This window comes from Melopsittacus undulatus, chromosome 10 (assembly GCF_012275295.1).
Source record: "Melopsittacus undulatus isolate bMelUnd1 chromosome 10, bMelUnd1.mat.Z, whole genome shotgun sequence".
Classification (NCBI taxonomy): domain Eukaryota; kingdom Metazoa; phylum Chordata; class Aves; order Psittaciformes; family Psittaculidae; genus Melopsittacus; species Melopsittacus undulatus.
The window spans coordinates 23619707-23641542 of NC_047536.1; the positions used below are offsets into that span (position 1 = coordinate 23619707).

Here is a 21836-nt window from a genome sequence, read left to right on the forward strand (position 1 = left end):
TCTAGTTTGCACACTGTCTTTTTGAGGACAGTAGGGCAAACTACCCATCTTTGATGGTGACTGGTAACGTAATGGGGTTCTGGAGGTCTTCGTCCTTTTGTAGTCATTTGATCTCATGGAGATCAATTTGTTAATGTGGCTGTGGTCCAATTTCTGTTAAGAGTGCGTATCACTCATTCTTCTTCCTCCAGTGAGCCTTCTTAAAGCACTTTTAAGAGTTTTCATGAAGTCTGTAAAATGCATTGTACCAGTTACTACATTTATAACAATAACCATTTCTGAATAAAATGAAATCTGTATTCTTCTTAACATTTATTTTCTTCTTTTCTAGGTAGAAAAGCTGTTTTCCACATCTCATTTGAATGCAAACAAATGGAAGAGCACTATCACCACTTCTTCAGCGTCTTTAGAAGATTAAAAAGCTTTTCTTGAGCAGAGCATGTTTTGGAGGTGAATGGAGGAATACAGACAAATCAATGTTCTTCTGTTTGATTCAGACCTATGAGGTCTGAAGATGCAAGAACCAAGGCATAGCTTAGAGTAGCCCTAAAGCTTCTCTAAGTTGTGCTTGGAAAAATATTTCCTCTACATGGCTGTTGGAGAGGAAGGAATTGTTTTAGTATATTTAAAGCATGCTTAGTTCACACCATCTTTTCTGTAATTACCCTAGGCCTGCTATTGTCACAGCCAATGATCTGACTTCTTCAGTATCATTCTTTAATAAAATCTCAAAATTTAACCTTCATATGTCTTTTTAGTTATGTCTGAGTAAACTGCAATACATAGATGTGTTAGCATGATGATACAGTTAATAAAGTATAGAGCGAATATGACAAAGATCAGAGATTCAGAATTGCTTTTCTGTTATTAATCAGATGCACAATATTATGTGTACTGTTGTGGTCTTAGAAGCTCTGTCCTGGATTTACAGTCCACTGTGTTAGGTGCTCTACAAGAGTCTACCTACACTCGTTGCAGCTATATTTACAGGTGGTGTACTCAGGGATAAATATTGATAGTAATATTACAACATTGCTATAAGAGTATTGCTGTGATCTGTTACTGTAAATAATAGGTGTTGGGGTGAGTTGAATAGCAGTTGGGTATCCTGTTATGCATTGACTTAGTAAAGTAAGAAAAAGGTTTGCATATGGATTTTCATAATTAAAATGAATGAAACTGTACATGAAGGCATGTGCTAGCAGTTTCACAAAGAAAACCTCTCTCAAGATGTCTGTTTCCTGATTTAACAGCCATTTTTCCAGCTGAAGATGAAAATTGGAGAAGCATAAGGGGTGCAGCATATGACAAATATACATAAATCTGTTTATCTGACTACAGTGTTCTCTGTGTTGTTGCAATAAAACCAGGTGTTTCTGACCTCTGCAGGGAACTGACCCCTCAAGAGAAATATGATGATAAATCTAGAGGTGGGTGTTTGAGCATTCTGTGCTTACAAAAGAGTCTTGGATTTTTTTCTTCTGTCTCCTCTTCCCATGAAATGTATGCTGTCCGCTTATACCCTGGGAATGGCTGAACTGCTTTCAGACTTGGGACTCTTTATATAGTAAGGTGGAGAAGTCAGATGATGTGGTCAAGCTGGAAGGAAGAGAACGATGGATTGTTTTGGATAAGGCTAGAACAAAAAAAAAGATGAGGGGCTGACACAGTGGTGAGACATTTTTGGGGAGGGGGAAGAAGGAGAGGGAGCTGTGTCTGCTACTGCCTTCTACTGCCTTTCAGCAAGGGCTTGAAATGAGAAGGAACTGCAGCTTTGAGAATTGGAGGAGCTTCATGCTTAATGCATCTTATACTATGCTGTTGGACATTTTATTTACTTGGTCTGCATACAGAATCACAGAATCCCAAGGGTTGAAAGGGACCTCAAAAGATCATCTAGTCCAACCCCCCTGCAAGAGCAGGGTAACCTAGAGTACATCACACAGGAACTTGTCCAGGTGGGCCTTGAATATCTCCAATGTAGGAGACTCCACAAGCTCCCTGGGCAGAGTTTTCAGCAGAATTTTCAGCACCAGATGAAAAAAAAAATGAGGAATTCTTCACTTGGATTTCCCAAGTACATACATTCTGGAATTTTAATACATTTATGGCTAAATTTTAGCCCACTTATAGTTTAGGACATTTGTATTTGGACATGTATTTGAAATGCATTTGTGTATTTTAACATATCTTGCATATACAGGTATTTATACCCTTCAACTCAAATATTTAGACAATTTAATCATGTTGGTGTGGTGCATATGACCAATTGAGCACTGTTTGTTGCTGACTTTAGGTATGTTGAGATGCTGGCAAAGCACTCTGTTGAGAAAACTTGCAGACCTGAACCTATACAGTCATGTTTTTGTGGGTAATGGTAAAGAAATAAGTATTTAAAAAGTAGAGATAGTTGTATGTGAATTGCTGTTGTAACTCCTAAGAATTGCTCAGCTGTGTACACAAAACTGAGCTTTGTCACCTCTAAGGTGCAGTTTGGAGACACGCTGGAGATGCTGCAAAGCAGCTCCTGAGCTGCCACTGCCAACTTTTTTCTCCTGTCTTGGGTTTGCCTTGGCAAAAGCAGAGAAGCCCAGTTCAGGCAGAATTGAAGGCTCATTCATTTTATTGACATAGGGAGACTCCTACATCTGTCCTTGTTGGCTGTGTCTTCATCCCTCACACAGCATTGCCTGTGCCACCTCCCATGTCAAGGTGCCCTCATGAAGTAGGACAGCTAGGGACCACACTAGATCAAGGAGATGAGGGCCCCAGATCCATGGCATTGAAGAGGAGCGTATGCCTATAACATACACTTGAAGGTACCCCCGCTTTGCACTTCCACCAGCTTCTGGGCCAAACAGGGCTCCTCAGCCCTTTCTGGTCCAGACCATGTCCCTTCTTTCCTCCTTTCTTCTTTTCCCCTCTGCCATTGGGATCCAACCCAACCTTCCCCTATGTGGCTCTGACTTCTGCAGGATTATGCTGCCTGTGCTCACCTTCTCCCACAGACATGACAGTGCCAGAAGTCCAGCAAAGTAAAAGCATGTTGAGGAGCATGTGCTAGAGGAGATGGTGTTGTCACAGGTACTACACATTCTATGGTGGGTGTTACTCCTGGTCTTCTTTAGCCTTCCTTCTGCCTCCCTAGGTGCCTTACAGATTTCCTGTAGGATTTGGTGGTTCAGATAGGTCAGAGCATGGCTCTGATCAGAGCAAAGCTCCCTTCCCACCATTACCCCTTGCTGAATTGAAGAGTAGCACTGCGCTCACCTCTCCAGCAGCACTCAGAGGCAGTGGTGTTGGAGCAGCCAGTTTTGTTGGCCATTTTCTGTAAGCTCTCTACAGAAGAGTCTACAGTTGGTATCCTTTCACTCCAGGAAGTTGCCTGTTTTGCCTGGTCTGAGGATGCTCATGGTCATGGGTGGTCACAGGCTAGTAGGCCCCTGCCCATTCTGTGACAATGACTGTAAAAGCTGCACATACTTTCAGGAGCTGGCCCTGGCACTGTGACCTGCTGTGCAATAGGATAGCAAAGCACTTGTAAAGCTTCTTGCTTTATGAGTGAGTGGGCTTGGGATTGCATCAGGCTTTGGACTAACCTGGCTGTGCCTTCCTTCCACAGGGAATGATCTCTTTCTGGTTGCAGTTCATGAGCTGGGACATGCGCTAGGTCTGGAACACTCCAATGATCCCAGTGCTATCATGGCTCCTTTCTACCAGTATATGGAAACACACAACTTCAAACTGCCCCAGGATGACCTCCAAGGAATTCAGAAAATCTATGGTGAGCAACGCTACCCAGTAATCTATTTACAATGAGCTTGAGTTCAGTGAGTGTGTTACACAGACAGGAGACCTGCAAAATGCTTTTAGCTGATGGGCTGGGTTTCCTGCTGTAGCTGAGTGAGGAACTGTTTAAAGCCTTGATCCATAGCCAAATGTCAGAGAACTCTCCCAGTGGCAATATCTTTGCACAAGGCAGTATAACCACACCTCTGTGATCTTGCTGCTTTTCCATCCTTGCTGCTGCTCCATCTCTCAGGGATTCCCTCAGGGGGATCAAGCAGTTGCTGTATCTGAAGTAAGTCCATTAGGAACAGCCAGTGCAAATAGAAGGGAGAAATGCAAGGAACATGGAACATCAAGGAAAGGTAAAAAGTATTTTTGCACTCTTTTTTTTTTTGTTTTTTTTTCTTCCATATATACAAGGTAGGGAATTAGGGGATGGTTCCTTTAATCTCCAGCTGAACATTGTTGTACATGTGCCGCAAAGATATGGGGTCAAGGTAAAGAGAGGAAAGAAGGCATAGAGAAAAGGAGGGGGCTGGAGATGATGTGCTACCGTATGATGGGATCATGGTTACCAGGGTGTAGGGACAGGGACTTTGGAGAGAATTCTTGGCTCAGAGAGACTCTGGGAGCAGAGGGGAATGCAGATTTTAGGAGCCACAGTGAAGGGGAGGCTGAGCTAGAAGATGCTAATGGATGCAGTCTGTGGCAGCCCATGGAAAACAGGTTTTGTCAAACATCCCTGATTTCATTCTTTGAGGAAATACAAATCTGACTAAGAGGTTAATAAATGTAGCATAGAGCAACTATACTATGTAGCTGTGCAACATCTGCAGCTACTTGACATCTGGAGTCAAATATTAGCTCCCAGTATCAGTCGAGCACGTATTATATGACTTGGACCTAAAAAACCCCTTATAAGATGGCTGTCAGTAGGAAAGAGGGATTCCTGCTGGGATCAGTGGCAGACCTGGCGCTAGTCAAGGTTTACATCAGTGATCTCTCAGTGCATTTTAAATTACTTGTCTAGAATTTGTGCCAAGACCTGTAAAGCTCTAATCAGTACAGCAAGACTTCAAAGGTCTAAACTGTCAACTATTTGAGTCTGGGGGTTGTTTGGTTTGATTTGGGTTTTGTTATTGGTCATTTGGTTTTGTTTTTGTTTCTTTTTTGTGGCTGGGGTGAGATTCATTTGTTCAAATGTAAATGCCTAAAGAAAATAAGTCTCTTTCTGGGCTGGCTTCTATGACTCCTGTCTGGACAGTGGGGAAAATCCAAGCATTTGTAGAATGCAGTTCATCCTCAGTGTAAGGCAGACACTCAAGTAAGGTCCCACATGTAAAATAAGATGACTTTACACTCAGTGGGAGCTATCTCTTCCCATTAGTACAGCTGAAGATTTCTCTTTATTGTTCATTACCAGGATGAAGTTGCATGGCAATTGTCCTATGGTATCATTTAATTATGCATTCTTTAACATAGTACATACTCAAATACTCAGGATAACAAGAGACTCTGGATGGTTTTGAACGAAAGTGCTGGGGTAGTAAGTATTACATTTTTCATTAAATAATACACCTTTCAATATACTGATTTTTGAAAGCTGTTGAAGTGTCTTTATGCTGTTTTTGGTTTGAAATGTTGATGTAGTTCCTGTGAACTTTGACTAATCAAGAAGAAAAAAAAAATCTAAATTTATTGCTGACAGTGCAGCTGCAATTGGGAAAAGGCTGCTGGTTTCTCTGTTTTCAGACACCTTTTGGAAAGGGAGCAGATGAGGAACTGAGAGCCATGCTGCTTCACGTTTGTGTTTGAAGCCAATATTCAGCTATGGCTGAGCTGGGGACCAGCACTCCCCCAGCACAGCTTGGGCAGGGACCCAGTGCCCCAGGCTGAGCTCAGCTGGGGCTCCAGTGCCAGCTGAGGTACTGGGTGATGCTGTTCATGATCATTGAGACCTCATAGTGTCCTCAGGACCCTGACAGTTTGTGAGAGCAGTGCACAGCGTCTTGTGCACTGCTATGACAGAGCAGAGGCTCAGTACCATCCTGCCTGCCGCTTGGCAGCAGCGCCACTGCAGCTCCATTTATGTTTCACTTATGTAGTGACATTTCACTTTAGCCACATAGAATCACAGAATCATAGAATCACATACAGATTCTCTGTATGCAGTATAATATACTTAGATTTTTAACTCAGCTTGAAAAAACCAGTATGAATGAATTACTACCTAGTGCAGGTAGTAACTAGGAATTAATTTGTTGACTGTCATGGAATCACACAAGGCTATTCTCGGAGGCCTTTGGACTGGAGCAGATCGGGGATGATGTTAGTGGTTGTAGAGAAAAGTAGTTCTGCAGGGAGAAGAAGGAGTAGCTTCTGCAGTAGGAGCTTTGATTCACTGTGTAAAGATTTTGGTCCTTAGCATAGAGCTCTGGTCTAGACCCTAAAGGTTAGTTTAAAACTAGGTTTTACTCTTACGGTTCACAAAGAAAACATGGAAAAAGCAGGTTATGTCTCTCCCTGGAACTGGAGATATGAGAACAGATCTTTTCATCTGAGCTTCTTACAGCTGAGAAGGAGCAGCTGAAATATCCTTCTTGTAGCTTTAGCAGGAACATTGAGCTAATGTGTTTTATTTCCACAGTGCCGATCTGCTTTGTTTTGCATTGAGGGTGTCAAAAGCCCATCTACCAGAGCACCTCTCCAGATATCAAAACCTCCTGCTTTCTTGCGGCTTTGACATTCTCTATGGTGCAGCAATGTCTGCTCAGTATATATTATTTAGGAACCCACTATGCAAAATAAGTCATAGAGGCAGAGCCACTGCCTTGCCTGTAGCACCCTTATTAAAAAATAAATTCAACTAAAACTTCCAGTTTTTCATTCCTCCAAAGTTGCTAGAACAAGCAACAGAGGCTCTACTAAAGCTGAAGTCCATTTTATCTCCTTCTTTTGAGAGTGATACATTTCAAATTAGTTTTTTACGTTGTATCTGTGTCTAGCCGTTAGAAAAGAAATACGTCGAAACCTGTCATACAACAGTTTATTGTATTCAGTTATTTTCTGCTGGATTTATTTCCAGCCTCACCTAAAGAGGCAGTAGGTAATGCGAACTCTTGTTTGTGCTTCATGCTGGTTAGTATAAGGTCAGTGTTTAAAATGTTATTTCCAATTATGAGCTAAGGAAGAAAAGGCCAGCAGCTCACTGTGGACTGTAAGACAAGTGAGCTGTATTCCCATCTTCTGAAAAATGCTTCTTGTAGCCTGTTTCTTGACAAAATGAGGGAAGTAGCATGACTGTCCTTTACATGTGTTTCAGAGGTATATCTCCCACTCTACTTAATGTCCATGTCACAAGTGACATGCCCAGGGAGGAACATTGTGTAGGATATCCTATCAAGGTGACTGCCTCTTTTAATTTTGTTAGTATTGAAGTCAGGGCAGCATGTGGCTACAGTGCAGATGGAGAGAGGAAACAAGCCATGGTCTTGTCACACAGCCTGAACTGATCATCCTTCAGCACTGGTTCTCCTGTTCTAAGTACATCCTGCTGTAAGTACTGTTTAGCAGCGGGCTGTGGAGCACCCTGTCATGTTAGGAATGACTCTTATGACATTGTGCCTGGGGAGCAGAGGGGCTTACATGATGTGCAGGAAAAGTTCATGTCCAGATGGATGCTTGGAGCTGGTAAACCAGGCCATTACCTTCAAGGCCCTTTCAGAGCCTGAGGTCACAAAGGAAAAGTCTGCTAACAACTCAAAGACAGACCTTATCATTAAGCCTGGAGACAACCTTAAGGGTCTGAGTCATCTCAGATCTCACTGATGACATGTCAACCTTACACGTCTTTTCTTCAGCTCAAGAGAACAGCTCCCAGCTATTGTATGTTCTGCATCCCATGAGGGCTGAGGTTATCATGAAACTACACCAGCCCCTGGCCAAGGAGCTAGACAACACCAGCTCTAACATCCAGGAACAGGGGATCAGCAGGGTACAGTGTCCATGACCAAACAGCACCTTCTGCCAGCCTCTTTACTCCAGTGCAGCAAACACAGGTCTCAGCCTTCCTCACCTTTTCCCATGGCTGCCCATAGAGCAGTCCCAAATCCTTGTAATGTACATGTATGTATAGAGATGACTTGTGATGAAGCAACAGAAAGACTATGCAAAATGCTCCACATGGCGACACATTGTGAATGGGGCCATCAGAGCAAGCTTTGCTGTTGTGCAGGACCTGGGAATGTTAGGTATAGGCCTGTTTTCTTATTATGTCCTCTTGAACATGGGAAGAGAATAGAATAACCTCCAAGGCCTTATCTATAGAAGACTTTTGGATCCATGCTTTTGGTGCTGTGCTTGCAGGAGTGCAGGGGAAGGAAAATGCATGGCAGTAAGAGAGCTGGGGGTATATGCCCCAGTGCCACATCCTTGGCATATTCCAGAGATACCATACTCTCTCTGTGTTGCATCCCTTCATTTGCATCTTTCTTCCTGCCAGCTGTCTGTCCTGTTGGACTCTGCAGGAAATACCAGAATCCACCTCTGTGTGTCCACTGAGTCTCACCTGCTGTATGCCAGGTCTCCATTCCTCTTCCTTCAAGGAGCAGGCAGGGAGTAACCGCCTGGCTTCTGGTGCTGTCCTTGGAGTCCACCTGATGCCTGGAGGGCTCTGCAATGGGCGCTGGTCTCCCAGGTGAACGTTCTGTCACCTGGGTGGCAGCTGGTCATTCAGAGAACATCTGTCGAGAAGGGCTCAAGAAACCCTTCCTGCCACTCAGTAATGATTACAAGGGCCTCAACTGTCCAACCCCTGGGTGTGCTGTGGGTGCTGGGACTTACTCTGCAAACTGCAGTGCACTGTGGCAAGGTTACCCAAACCTTCTGAAATAGCCAACTCACTTCACTGCTGAAGCCTCACCCCAGCAGTGCAAAGTACCCTGTGGACAGGTTTACTAAGTGAGCATAGGAAATGAGTCCTTCCTGAGCTTAGCTGTTGTGGATGGACTGTCTCTTGTTCCTGAGCTCATCTAATATGAACAGGGACCACCCTTCCTTGGGCTGGAGGTTGCAGAACAGCCGGGTGGGTTTCTCTTACCCTCCCTGGCTCCTTCGGATTATACATTTTGATTTGAAACTGAGGAGCCTTTCCTGTGTACCTGGACAGCTGATACCATCCTGCAGAAACATGCAGGCAGCTCCGCCTTTGACAACCAAAAAACCCCTCCGTGTTATTCAGAAGCCTAAGTGCCTGCCTGTAGTCTGGATGGTAGTTTTATTCTTGGAGTGAATAGCGAGAAGATAAAGATGAGCCTTTGTTTGCAGGTGGAATGTTATCCCTCCTGGTCTGAAACAAAGGGCATCCCCTGCACTGGCAGGCTTGGAGAGCTGCCTGGCTCAGGGAGGGCTGGCTGTGATGGATGCTGAGCCATGCAAGGTGCTGAGCCTCCAGGCAGGTGTTGTGCAGTTGAGGGAACACTCTGTCCATAGGCAGGAGGACAGTACCATTATATTTTGTCCTCAACTATCGACACAGTGTCTCCTAAATGCCTCCTCTCTCTGTGTTATCTTCACAGGTCACCTTGGTATTCAGATGGTCTGCGACCGAGGAAGCATGAAGGGAGGAGGCTAAGTGCCAGTGGCGGAAGTCACACTCTGAAGGTGATCTGCTGTGACCCAAAAGCTTTCTGACATTCTTTGCCTTGGTTGTGATAGAGAGGAAGAAAATCTTCTTCTTCACACAGTGTCTTAAAGTCCAGCAAGTTTCTTCCCTCCAACATGTAGAGTTTCCAGCTCCATGAGGTTTCTTACCTGCTTCCCATGTGGAAGTGGCTGCAGGCTTAGCCCTGGGGGTGGGTTTGGCTCTGGTGCTGGGATGACATGTGGTAACAAGGTGACTGGCTTCAGGCCCAATTGCAAATCCATGCAATAGCCTCTCTCATTTAATTTTTTCTTGATGAGATTTGCTCTGACTGGTTCTTTGAAGTTGCTTGGAAACACAGGGACAGAGGCTGTGATTTGTGTGTGATTTGCTTGGGTAGTTATGTCAGTGGTAGGTGTAATCAGTTCTGTAATAAATACCAAGGTGCTATCATCTCTCAAGTAACTCTTTGTTCACATGGTCATCTCTGCTGCCTAGAAATCTGTTATATCCTGCCTTTAGCCATCTGTTTTGGAGGCAGGTTACTGTGATGAGAGCCTGGAAATAGTAATGAGTGCCAAGCTGTATAGGGTCTGTTCATTCTGCTTTCATGCCAGGTTGTGCTCTGAAATGGTATAGGTCTTACAAGATAGCATCTTACTTCAGCAGTGGACAGGCTGTGCTTCCGCTTTCCATACCGCTAACTGTAGACTAAATTCTGCCTGCCTAGCACTTGGACCCAAGGATTTTCATGTTGTGTACATGCTCCTCTGCTCTTCACATGTGTGTAGCTGTAGGATTACCTTCCCCATTGATCTGTAAGTCTACCCTAACTCAGTGACAAAGTGAAGGCAGCAATTAAAAATTAAAATGCAATCTGTATAACCACAAGAGGAGATAGGACTTCAATCAGGAGAAATTAGAAGGCCCAGAATGCATAAAACCATGAAGAGAAGTGAAAGATAGCAGGGGAAAATCTATGGCTTGCAGGGAAAGGCAGTAAGAGGAATATTTTGATGGAAATGATGAAGTCAGCATCCGAGTAAGTTGCAGTACCAGCTGCAGAATGTTTGGGAAGCCCTGTCAGTTCTGGGAGCCTCCTTCAGAGCAGTGTACCAGCACTAGTTTGGCTGTTGCAAGCAGTGAGCGCATAGGGTGGCCCAGCTTCTGTTGCTGGTCCTAATTGTAACCACTGTTCTAGGAAACGTTTCATTTAATGCCAGTCTCCACTTCCCCTGAATCATTGCTGACCTGCACCATCCTGACGCCAGTGTATACAAGTGCTTCTGCCTTGCAAGTTTACTGCATTCTGTTCCAGTGGCATCTTGGGGCTAATTGAAACTTACATGTCATTCCGTTAGGTAGCAGGTGCTATTTTAACTTTTCTCTTCTCTACAGAAGACTGTGATGGACTTTGGGCACATGAGCTGGATGAGAGAGCTGAAGCTGACTGCTGTCCTGCAGCAGGGGCAGGGCAGGCTGTGACCTGGGATACAAATAGTTCTCACTTATGTAGAGAAAATGAATTTTTCATAACTCAGATCAGGCATGATGTTAAATTTCTAGTTTATGACTACAACACTAATCCCTATTCTGCACCTTACTATCAAATTCTGTGTCTTTGTGACTCATCAGACACATTCATCATAATTTTCTTTAGATATTACCCTGTCTCACCCTTTTTTCCTTTAAAAAAATCAATGTCATGTCCTTATTTTTCTGCTCATGGTAATTTCTATTCAACTTTATCATTGCTCTCTTCTTGAAGTGTGGAGTTCAGGGGTTGTTATTTCTGGAAATCCAGAGCTGCTGTTGATTTGAGTATCTCTGTTTGCTGTGTCTGAGAAGCAGAACTGCCCTGAATTGGCAGTCAGTCCCTTTCATGCTCTGCCTTTCCAGCAAGCAGTTTGAAATGACAGTGACTTTTTGGGTCACTCCCAGACAATCCCCTCTAACAGCAGGTGTGCCTCTCTGCATTGCAGATCACTGTACATCTCACTCTGTTTAAAGGCAATAATGCTCCTTGGAATCCTCCTTGCAGTCATGATGGGAATTTGCTTCTGGCTGCCTCTCACAACACAGCTACCTCTCCTGTGCTGAAACTGTTGGCTGTCTTATGCACACTACCAAACAGCTGACTGATGGAGTTACTCCACTGTCAGTTAAGCTGACCACCAAAGAGGCTTTTTTGATCCATCTGTGGCAACAGAAATGTGTCTCTGAGTTGGTCAGTGCATGGTGTTAGCATCTTGGAAAGGGGAGGGAATGAACAGCACTGCTCTTGTGCTTCTGTAGCAACATGCTATAGTCTCTTTTAGAAAGGTGATCCTTGTGTCAGTCTGTTGGCAGGGGAATCCTGTCATGTAGGACATGTAATAGATTTTTTTTTCAGTGTTGCTTACAAACACATCCACTCAAAGCCATGTGATTGGTAGCACAAGAGTAAAAGTATCATGCTGTTTAATGAGACCTGTAGTGTGCAGTAAGTCATTGTTTCTTGCTTCCTTGCTTAGGTCCCAGTAAAGACTTACCTTTCCTTAATGCAAGTATTTCCTATCCTCAAGTATGTTAATTGCTGCTTTTCAGACTTCATTTATTCAGGAACTGTAACTGGCACCAAGTGCCAATTTTGGCAGCCAGAGCAGGTTACCAGTTTCTTACTCCTTCAATTTACTAAAGCAGGAGCTGGACACTGCTCCCCCATCTCAGATCTGAGCAAACCAGAACCCTGTCTTTCTTTGCATAAGGTCTGTCTGGGACTTCTTTCCCCATTCCCATCCTTTCCTCTGCAGCCTATCGCATTGTACCAACTCAGTCCTACTTCCATAGAGCTTTCCAACCTTAATCAGTAGTACCAGCTAGCCTGCTGCTTGCTGGAGGAGATGCCTTGGCACAGTCCATGTGCTTCTCACCACAATAAGTTGCCTATTGCTGTATTAGCAAAGAGTGTCTATGGCTGCTAGCAAGAATGATACTAGCACATCTGTAGACACAACAGCATTTAGGGATAGTGTTAAGTAAATAGAATGCTGAGGACTTAACCCCCACTCTCTGCAGGAAGGGAGTGGTTACTGTGAATTAGCTCTGGCTGTGCCCTGTCGTGTCTGTTTGCAGCTGCAGACATGCTCCAGAAGTGCATCTTCAAATTTAGCTTTGTCCAAAAAGAATGTATTTCATGAACTGCAGTGTGAATCAAAGCACGGGAATTGCAAATGATGGAGCATGCAAAAGCACACTCCTGAGCTGAACTGAAACACCAGTGTAGATGCACCCGTGTTGCCTGGCTAACAAGGGGTCCAACCCTGCTGCTCCTGTGATAGGCAGTGTCTGCAGACCGTTGGTAGACACCATTTGGGAAAGGTTCAGAGATCACCAGCAGGAGCAATATCACAATTTGGGAATTTTATTTATGAGATCTTTATGGTCTGCTAAGATACTGAACAGCTAAGAATGGAGAGGGATGAGAACTACACAGTATTGAAGCAATAATCCATGCAAATAACCAAATCCCATTTGATTACTTCAGACATAAAACCTGATAAAATCTCTTGCTTCCAGTAGCCTTCTGCTTAGTGCCATATTAACTCGTGACCTTCTCTGAGAAGCAGGAAGAAATCTGTGACATTCTTAATGAGATTGGTCCAGATTTCATCACTAATTTGATTAAACCATCCTGTGGCAGAGCTGGTTTAAAAGCAGAGCTCTGCTTCAAGTCACTTGTGTTTTTATTACTGTTTACATCCTTCAGCCTTGTCAGATCTCAAAGCTGAGCTGAGTAAGGATCGAAGTGCAACATGTGAGTCAGAATATGGTCCTTTATCAAAGCTGTTTATCAGTTCCCAAAGATTCCATCTGAAACCAAAGATTAGTGACTAAACTGTAGTAAAAGAATTGCTTTCTTATTTCTGAATTCCCTCGTAGTTCCCCTTAGATTGCGGCATTGGTTTCACACTCTGACTTTTCCCCGATTTTGGCTTGGATTTTGGTTTGGGGTGTTTTTTGGCAGTTTCGTTTTTTGTGTGTGTGTGTGTGTTTTGGTTGTTTGGGTTTTTTTAATTGTCTACTAAAGGTTTCTATTCAAGGGTTATTTATTACCTTTCAGTTGGGAGCATGATTGGTGTGGCTGCTCCTTCCTTTTAGCTCCAGCCTCCTTGGGAAGACCTACAGTAACACACTGGCTCTTCTTCAGTTCTTATTGCTCATCTGTTTTGGGACATATTTCACATGTGGATGCATCTTGTTCTGTTCCTCATTTCTAGGGAATGAGCTCTGCATAAGGAATGTGTAAATTCCTCGCCATGCTCTTCATCCAGCCTGTTGCCTTTTGAAAGCTACAAGGGAAGCACAGAAAATCCAAATGTTTCCACTTTACTGAACATTTTTCTTTTCACTTCTAGGTCCTCCTGTTGAGCCCCTGGAGCCAACCAGACCTTTACCAACTCTTCCTGTTCGCAGAATTCACTCCACTTCGGAAAGGAAACACGAGAGACAACCAAGACCTCCTAGTCCTCCTCTGGGTGATAGGCCATCTCCTCCTGGCTCGAAACCAAACATCTGTGATGGCAACTTTAACACCGTGGCTCTCTTTAGAGGAGAAATGTTTGTTTTCAAGGTACTAAGAATTCCTGCTTACTCATGAGTCTGTCTTTAGCTTTATTGTTGGAAAAGATTAATAGAAGTACAAGGTAGTAAGATTTGAAATGTCTGTGGAAATAGCTCTGTTGCTCTGAGGCTGCTGAAAGAGCAATATTAAAAGGATGAATAGCTTGGCTCTGTAACATTTGGAAACAGTGGCTGATGGGATTCCCAAAACACCCAGGCAGCCTGTGCACCAAAATGTGAACTAGATGCACAGGCAGAGAATTCAGACACCATCAAGCTCAGAGAGGAGCCACCTGTAAAGCCAGAAAAGAATACCAGTATCTAACCAGAGACTGAGCCTCATTGCTTCCAGAGATGGCATGTGTGGAACCTGGGGCTTCAGGTGCACTCAGCTTACCTGGGGAGTTTGAGTCAACCTTGCTTGTAAAATACAGGCAGGGAGGAAGGAGAGGCTTTGTTCAATAACCCACATTAGAGTGCCTTGAACATGGAAATACTGGTGGCTTTAACTCTGCCCAGTGGTGTGAATGTGGAGAGGGATATGTTGAAGGTCATGAAATGAACAGACCATGTCAGTTGGAGAAAAAGCCTGTACTGAAAGTAGTTGAAGGCTGGGACACTATCTGCGAGAAGCCTCATAGGCCCTGTCCTGCTCTTACTCATCCTTGAGCGTCCACTATGGCTTTAACTGATGATCTCAAAGGGTTATTTAATAGCTCCTCTGTGCTTTGGACATTGTGTGCTTCACACAGTCCCAAGTAACATTAAGGCTGTGTGGCTCTCCTGGGGTCTGATAGCAGAGCACCAGTTGTACCAGGACATGTGACACCTTAGTGACGAGACATGCAGAGAGTTCACTCACAGACAAGTTCATAACACTTATAACTGTGGACTTGCTTCCCCCTGCTCCTTTTTCCTCTCCTTCTTTCCAACCCTTTTTCACAGCACCAGCAATCAACTTCTCACCCTTTTGGCTGCCATCTTCCCCATGGAGCTCTTCCCTCACTGGAGGCAGTGTTAGGCTGGGTTGGAGCTGTCACCTGAACCGGGACTTCTGTCTTTAATGGTTGTGGGGCCTGGGCAGGGATTAGCAATGCTTGATGCTGGATGCCCAGCCTGGTTTGACTGCAAGATAAAAACACTCAGTCTGAAGAGGCTTCTGGTTTTCTCAGGATCGCTGGTTCTGGCGGTTGCGCAACAACCGGGTGCAGGAGGGTTATCCCATGCAAATCGAGCAGTTCTGGAAGGGCCTCCCTGCAAAGATTGATGCAGCCTATGAGCGCTCTGATGGCAAATTCGTGTTCTTCAAAGGTACAGTACATTTCAGTACCAGCCTCCCTCATCTGCCCCACATCACACCCTTACGACATGAAGATGAGGAAAAGAGGTACACTGCATCCTCGTCCTTTTCCACGGGGACACTTCAGGCAGCCATTAATTTTTAAAATACAGTTTAGCATGGGCTGGCCTTGCCAGGACAATCTCTGTATAAAGCTAATATTGATTAGAGGAAGTTGGCTTCCATATGATAACAAGAAATAGCTCCTATTACCCAGGGAGTGATAGGCAGGATAGTCTGGAGTCTCCTGCCTATTTCCTTGAACATGTTTTGGTGATACATTAAGGCCACTCTGGGTACAGGACATTCCCAAACCACATTTCTGGACAATTGTCTTCTAAAGAGACAAAATGTCCAACCTTACACTGGGGCCCACATTAGCTCCTTGCATTGTGATGGCATCTGAACAAGGTCCTGTAACTTGAGAGCAAGTTGTAAGCAAGGAGAAGTGGCCCTGTACAAAACCACAGTACCTTGTCTTCCCCATTTATGTCTGCAGCTTCAATCCCTCAGCTCAGAAACTATATTAAAACTTGAGGTGGCCCAGAGAAAAGCAACAGAAATGGTCGAAAAGTGTGGGTTGACATCCTGCAAGGAGCTCCTCAGCCTCTATGAGGAATGACAAAGACAGGGTGTGAAGGAAGTCTCTGAAATGGCTGGTCTAGAGAAGGTAAATGGGAAAAAGTTTTTTAACATCCGTTCCAAAACAAGAGCTGAGAAGCAGCAAATGGAATCAGGAGGTTTCAGGCTCAAAATGAAGAGGAGGAGCAGGTTTTTCACATAATACACTTAAGCGTAGAAGTCCACACACACTGTGCTTCATCCTGGCTATTCTACATTTAGCTCATTCAGCTACTAACTATGCAAATCTGTTTGTTGTTTGTGTCCCATTCACCTCTAGGAGATAAATACTGGGTCTTCAAAGAAGTGACAGCAGAGCCGGGCTACCCACACAGTCTGGTGGAGCTGGGGAGCTGCCTGCCCCGGGAGGGCATTGACACGGCCCTGCGCTGGGAGCCTGTTGGCAAAACCTATTTCTTCAAAGGAGACAGGTACTGGAGGTACAATGAGGACAAGAGAGCAACGGACCCAGGATACCCAAAGCCCATCACCGTGTGGAGAGGAATCCCTCAGGCTCCACAGGGAGCTTTTATCAGCAAAGAAGGCTGTATGTATCTGCAGTCATTACTGCTATTAGATCTGGGATAGCTTGTCTACCCTGGAGCTGGGTGGCCAGACTGGGGGTGTGTGAAACAGGAATCAGGTCTCAGATGTCCTAGGGGCACAGTGGCACTGTAGGCACTGGCAGTCTGAAAGCCTCCCTGAACCTCACCCTAACCCATGTACCTCCTCAGCTGCTGAACTGTGTTATCCTAGTGCTGTTTCCGGGGCTGGGAAGCAGAATTGTTCGAGTTTTATTGCCACAACAGCCCCTACCTGAGTTTTCCTGGGCTGTGATTACAATGATGCTGTATCTTACATTTTCCTCCTAGTTTCTTACCTGTAGCTTAGTCACTGTTACAGGCTCCAACCTGCCTGATGTACTTTGCAGCCATTCTCTGAGCAGGGGGTTGGACCTCCAGAGGCTCCTTCCAGTACATTTCTTTCTCTGATTTGAAGATTGCTTCCTCCTCTTCCAGTTGGGGAAATAACTTATGGAAGGGGCTTGTGCCATTGAGGCTGTGTTTAAATCTGGGGCTTTGGGGCTGGGTTGGAGGAGTGCACTGAGAGCTGAGATGGAGGATGGATGCAGGAGACCCAACACTTCCACCACTGTTCCATTTCCCTTTTTTTTTCCCTAATCACTTGAGAGGGATTAGAAAAGGAGGCATCTGGGTACTTCAGGCAACACATAGCATAAACCATCAGCCTTTTATTAGCAGTAGCACAAGAGTGCTTCTTAACTAATGCACATCTTCTGGATTCTGTGGCCAGAAGGACTCATTCAATCTTATTTCATATTGACAGATGCTTTAGTGAAAAATAACTCACTGCAGAACACAATTTAAAGTTAGTTGGGTTTGTTTTATTCACAGCTTGTCTTGGCCAAGGGGAATAATGCTCTGTGGGCAGCATTGCACCCACAAGCCAGCGTTATGGCTTCTCCTTTAAATCCCAGCTCCAAAACCACCTTCACTTTTAAATGGTTTTGGGGTGCTCTGGAGTCCAAAATCCCCAAACCTGGCTGTGTTTTATCAGCGCAGGCAGCCACCTGCAGCCTTCCAGGCTGGCTGTGTATCCTCACACAAGCACAGCTTACCCAAACTGGAAATGGTGTGGTGAGAAATCCTCTCTGTTTTGTCTCCTAGTTTATACCTACTTCTACAAAGGGAAGGACTACTGGAAATTCGATAACCAGCAGCTGACTGTGGAGCCAGGCTACCCCAGGTCAATCCTCAAAGACTGGATGGGCTGTAACCAGAAGGATGTTGAACGAAGCAAAGACAGACGCCTCCCCCACGACGATGTGGACATTATGGTGACAATAAACGATGTGCCTAGCACTGTAAATGCAATCGCAGTCGTGATCCCTTGCATTTTGTCTCTGTGTATCCTTGTCTTGGTATACACAATCTTCCAGTTTAAAAACAAAGAGGTGCAGCAAAATGTTGTGTATTACAAAAGACCTGTCCAGGAATGGGTATGACACAGCCCGCTGCACATTTTCAACCCATGGAACTGGTGAGGACTATGGACAAAAAAAAAAAAAAGAAAAAAAAAGAAAAAAAGGAAGAAATAAAGCCTACAAACAAAACTACTTCAGTGACAACAAGTTTCGGACAGCCTGGGACTGAAATAAGCAGGAAAACTGGAAAAGCTACAGGCAGACTTGCAGTGTGGAGCCTCTTTCCTTCTTACTGCCTCAGTCGCGTGTCAGTCTTGGTGTGCCATCCTCCACAGGCTCACTCTGCTAACATCAGAGTCTTCAAGACAGGTTTCAACTGACCTGGGAAACTTCAGTTCCCTGCACCAGTGCTCCCTGTTAAACCCAGCATTCTCCAGTGTAGCTAAACCACCTCTGAACAGAACCATTTTTTTAATAGCTGTCTCATAATGAATGAAGATCATGAATTCTATGAACAGGAACAATTCAGTATTGTTAAGCAGAAGACATTCTGATGCTGAACCATTCTAAAAGATCTTAGTTTATTACAAAATCCAGGGAATGACCTGGATACGATTTTCCAATACCTGCTGGTCAGATGTTTTGTACATTCATAACTAAGCAACGCTGCCACTCAGCACAGTGCATGAGGAACCACTAAGCACTCAAAGAGGTAAAGGAGTGCAGAGCAGAAGCTCAAGAAGCACCAAACCAGCCACCTGGCAACATCAAGCCCTAGACTGGGACAATCTGAAGACAAAGTAATTGGGTCTAAATCATGGGAATTCATGGTTTTGTGTTGGGAGCCATTCATGAAAGAAATATTTAAATGTCACATGATGTTGTTTTAAGCTCCCATCAGCAAGAAACAATGAACCAACCGTTACAGATACACTGACAAACATGTATAGACGTACCCTGCACTCTGCCCCTGTTACAATGCTGGGAAAAGATGAATTGTTGTTACGTGGCATGTGTAACTAGATTGTGGAATTTGTATGTTGGGTTTCAGGAGAATGGAAATGTTTGGAGTGGGATCATGATGTTTTGCTGAACTAGTCAAAATGCAGTAAGAATTAGGCCTGTTTGTAAAACTTAATCCAATCCCTGTAGATGTCACAAACATTGTATGCCTTCAAAACTTCTGGTTTTTGCTCACTTCTTCACAGGCAAGTGTATGGCAAGGCCCAAAGGCAGCGTGCCCTGCAGCAGAATGAGGTCAGCATTAGCCACATTTGGCAGAGACATAAAACCCAGGTAAAAGCTAGATAAATTCCTGACTTTCGGCTAGCAAGTCCTCACAAGTCTCTTTGACAACTGTAGCTTCTGCTTATCCCTCTTACAGTTGTGACTGGTTTAGGATGTTGTGTCCTAGCCCCAAATTAGGTCCATTTTGTTGTTGATATTGGTACTCCTACCATGTTAAAGTGGGGAGGGAAAGTTTCTTGCAGTGCAGTGTACTGGGGAAGTTCAGCCCTGCATGGAAGTGCCATTCCTCTAAGCACAGGAACTGCTTTTCACGCTCCCTGGAAAGTGATTAGCATGAGCTCTCCACCTACAATTGAATTGAGTGCAAGAAGTGCAATGCACAGAATGTCCAGTTAGTGCAGCAAAGGTGCAGCTTTAGAATGGCAGCTGTGAAAAACACCCCAGGCATGACAGATATGCTCAAAATGTTCCTAAGCCCAATGATGAGGAATGAAGAGGCAGAAAAATTATTAGCATTCTGAATTTCCACCTAGTGCTCAACTATTGCTATGGTGAAGCAGGATAGACAAATAGAGACTTCTAGTGAAGCCCATTAGGACTGCATAATGTGGTTTCAAACTGTATTTTGTCCTTCATAACTTGATTTCCATAGCCAAGCTGTTTATTGTGTTTATACATTAAAAACTATTACAAACTTATTACAAATTGAGGAGCTATAGATGCAAAACTTTGAATTTTAGTGAAAAAAGTGACAATGTCTCATGATGGGTGAAGGAGTGCAAAGGACCAAATGAAATTGGAGCTACTAATTAGACACCCCCCCACACGTGCTACTCCATCGTTGCTATGTGTACTATGTATGTGGTAGAATGCACACTCTGAATGCCACAGCCACATGGCACATCCAACTCATCTGTACGCTGCCATCTCTTCTGGGACTGTGACAGCCCAAACCTTTGAGCAACTTCCAACAGCCATCATTAAAAAACAAACGTTATTACAACCTAGAGAAACGTCTGGTTTGGTTTGTGTCAGGCTTTCCTCCTGGCCAGGAGTAGATTTTTGCTCAGTTACAAGTGGTACACAGCACAACACCGAGGGCTGCAGCAAGTGGAGCTGTTTCCTGTGAGCTGTGTGTTGTTCTGCAAAGCCAGGCTCCCTGCTGCAGCAAGGCAAGCTGCCTGCCCTGCACTGCCAAACCCAGCCTGCCCCAAGGAACTGCTGCTCTGAAGAACTGGACAAGCAGCTTGGTGCCTTTCCTATCTGGTTCATGACTGGCTCCTGCTGTAAAGCCACAGTGTTTAAGGGGCTGAGGAACAGCCCTGTATGCTTACAAGTGCTGGGAGGCTGGGGCAGGCAGGTGAGCAATTGACCCACTTCATGTTGCTATTATCTCAGTTTTGTCCCTTGACAGTCCAGGGATGACTTGGCTACAGGCCCAAACATCAATATTCATGTAAGGGATAGTGCCTAAATATTCCCACCCCTGAGCTCTTTGCTAGGATCCTGGTTTATGCTACAGAAACACAGCAGCTACTGGCAGAGGATCGACTGGGTCTGCTTCCCACCAGTGCCTCCACGGATGGGCGCCCGTGTTCCAGTTCTGTGCAGAACCACAGCTCCAGGACATATTGCCACCACAGGGGAGCAGGGCACAGCACTGTTTTGTCAACTCTAACCCAGCAGTAAGAGGCTCTTGTCACTGTGCTCCTGGCAGGGACACAGCACCCTGCAGCAGAGGCCACTTGTGCAGCCACAGGGGAGTCCTGGCACACTTTACTATGAGTGCAGCAGTGGCAGCCCCTACAACGTGCATCCCTCGACATGCACTGCCCTGCACTCAACATTCTACTCTACCTCCATTTTTGACTACTGTAAAAAACTGCATCACCAGTAAAATAGGCTCATTTTCCAGGTAACTTAGAAACACACTGGGAAACACAATTGCTACAGTCAGAACAGAGATGGTTCTCCACCCTAAGAGGGATTAGTTGTTCCTAATTTATAATGAGTCATTAAACCTCAAGGGGATGTACCTCCCCATCTCACACCATGAGGACTCAGGTTCACAAAAGCCTGAGTGAAGGATCTTGACAAACAGTTTTGAATACTAAGCATACTATGGCAGCCAAAGCTACACACCCTGTGGCTTCCCACTGAATCTTGAGCTGATTGATACATTCCTTCCTCCCTCAAAACCTCTGCACAACTCTTCTCCATCCTGTCACACTCATCCCAGAGCTTGATTCAAATCTTTCTCATAGTACCAGAATTACCTGTCCAGCACAGCTGTAGTTCCTCAGGTGATTCCAGCAACCCTCTGTAATACCTGAGATCAAATGTTGGCTGCCACAGCCTGATAGCAAAGCCGGTAGATACCTGTGGCATATAAATCACAATCCTGAGACCTCATGGTAGCAATTCCCAGCACTGCAGATGAACACCTTGGTTTTGTTAACCATTCCTTAACACCTTCTTTGGCATCTCCACTGGAGAGTGCCAACTCTGAGATAAAGGATATACAAAGGGTCAGGCACTGCACAGTTCTCCAAGTGCCTCAGGTTGTGTCATGCCAAGGGTCTGCCTCTTGTAACTGCTGTTCCCGAGCTCTCATTCCTCCCTTACTGTTTCACAGCTGTTCTCATGGTTTC

The 21836-nt window shown here is 44.7% G+C and overlaps 1 protein-coding gene across 2 annotated transcripts in view; it reads left to right on the top strand.

Moving 5' to 3' along the window:
• Nucleotides 1-20192, top strand: part of MMP24 (matrix metallopeptidase 24) — a 37180-nt gene extending 16988 nt beyond the window's left edge. The window contains exons 5-10 of one of the 2 annotated variants that reach the window (XM_034066993.1): nucleotides 1371-1430; nucleotides 3623-3784; nucleotides 13828-14042; nucleotides 15205-15343; nucleotides 16273-16539; nucleotides 17681-20192. In XM_034066993.1, coding sequence (XP_033922884.1) covers nucleotides 1371-1430; nucleotides 3623-3784; nucleotides 13828-14042; nucleotides 15205-15343; nucleotides 16273-16539; nucleotides 17681-18018 — 1181 coding nt within the window. In that variant the 3' untranslated portion in view covers nucleotides 18019-20192. The remainder of the gene's footprint in view (nucleotides 1-1370; nucleotides 1431-3622; nucleotides 3785-13827; nucleotides 14043-15204; nucleotides 15344-16272; nucleotides 16540-17680) is intronic. The other variant, XM_034066994.1, reaches the window with a different exon arrangement.
• Nucleotides 20193-21836: the final 1644 nt, after the last annotated feature.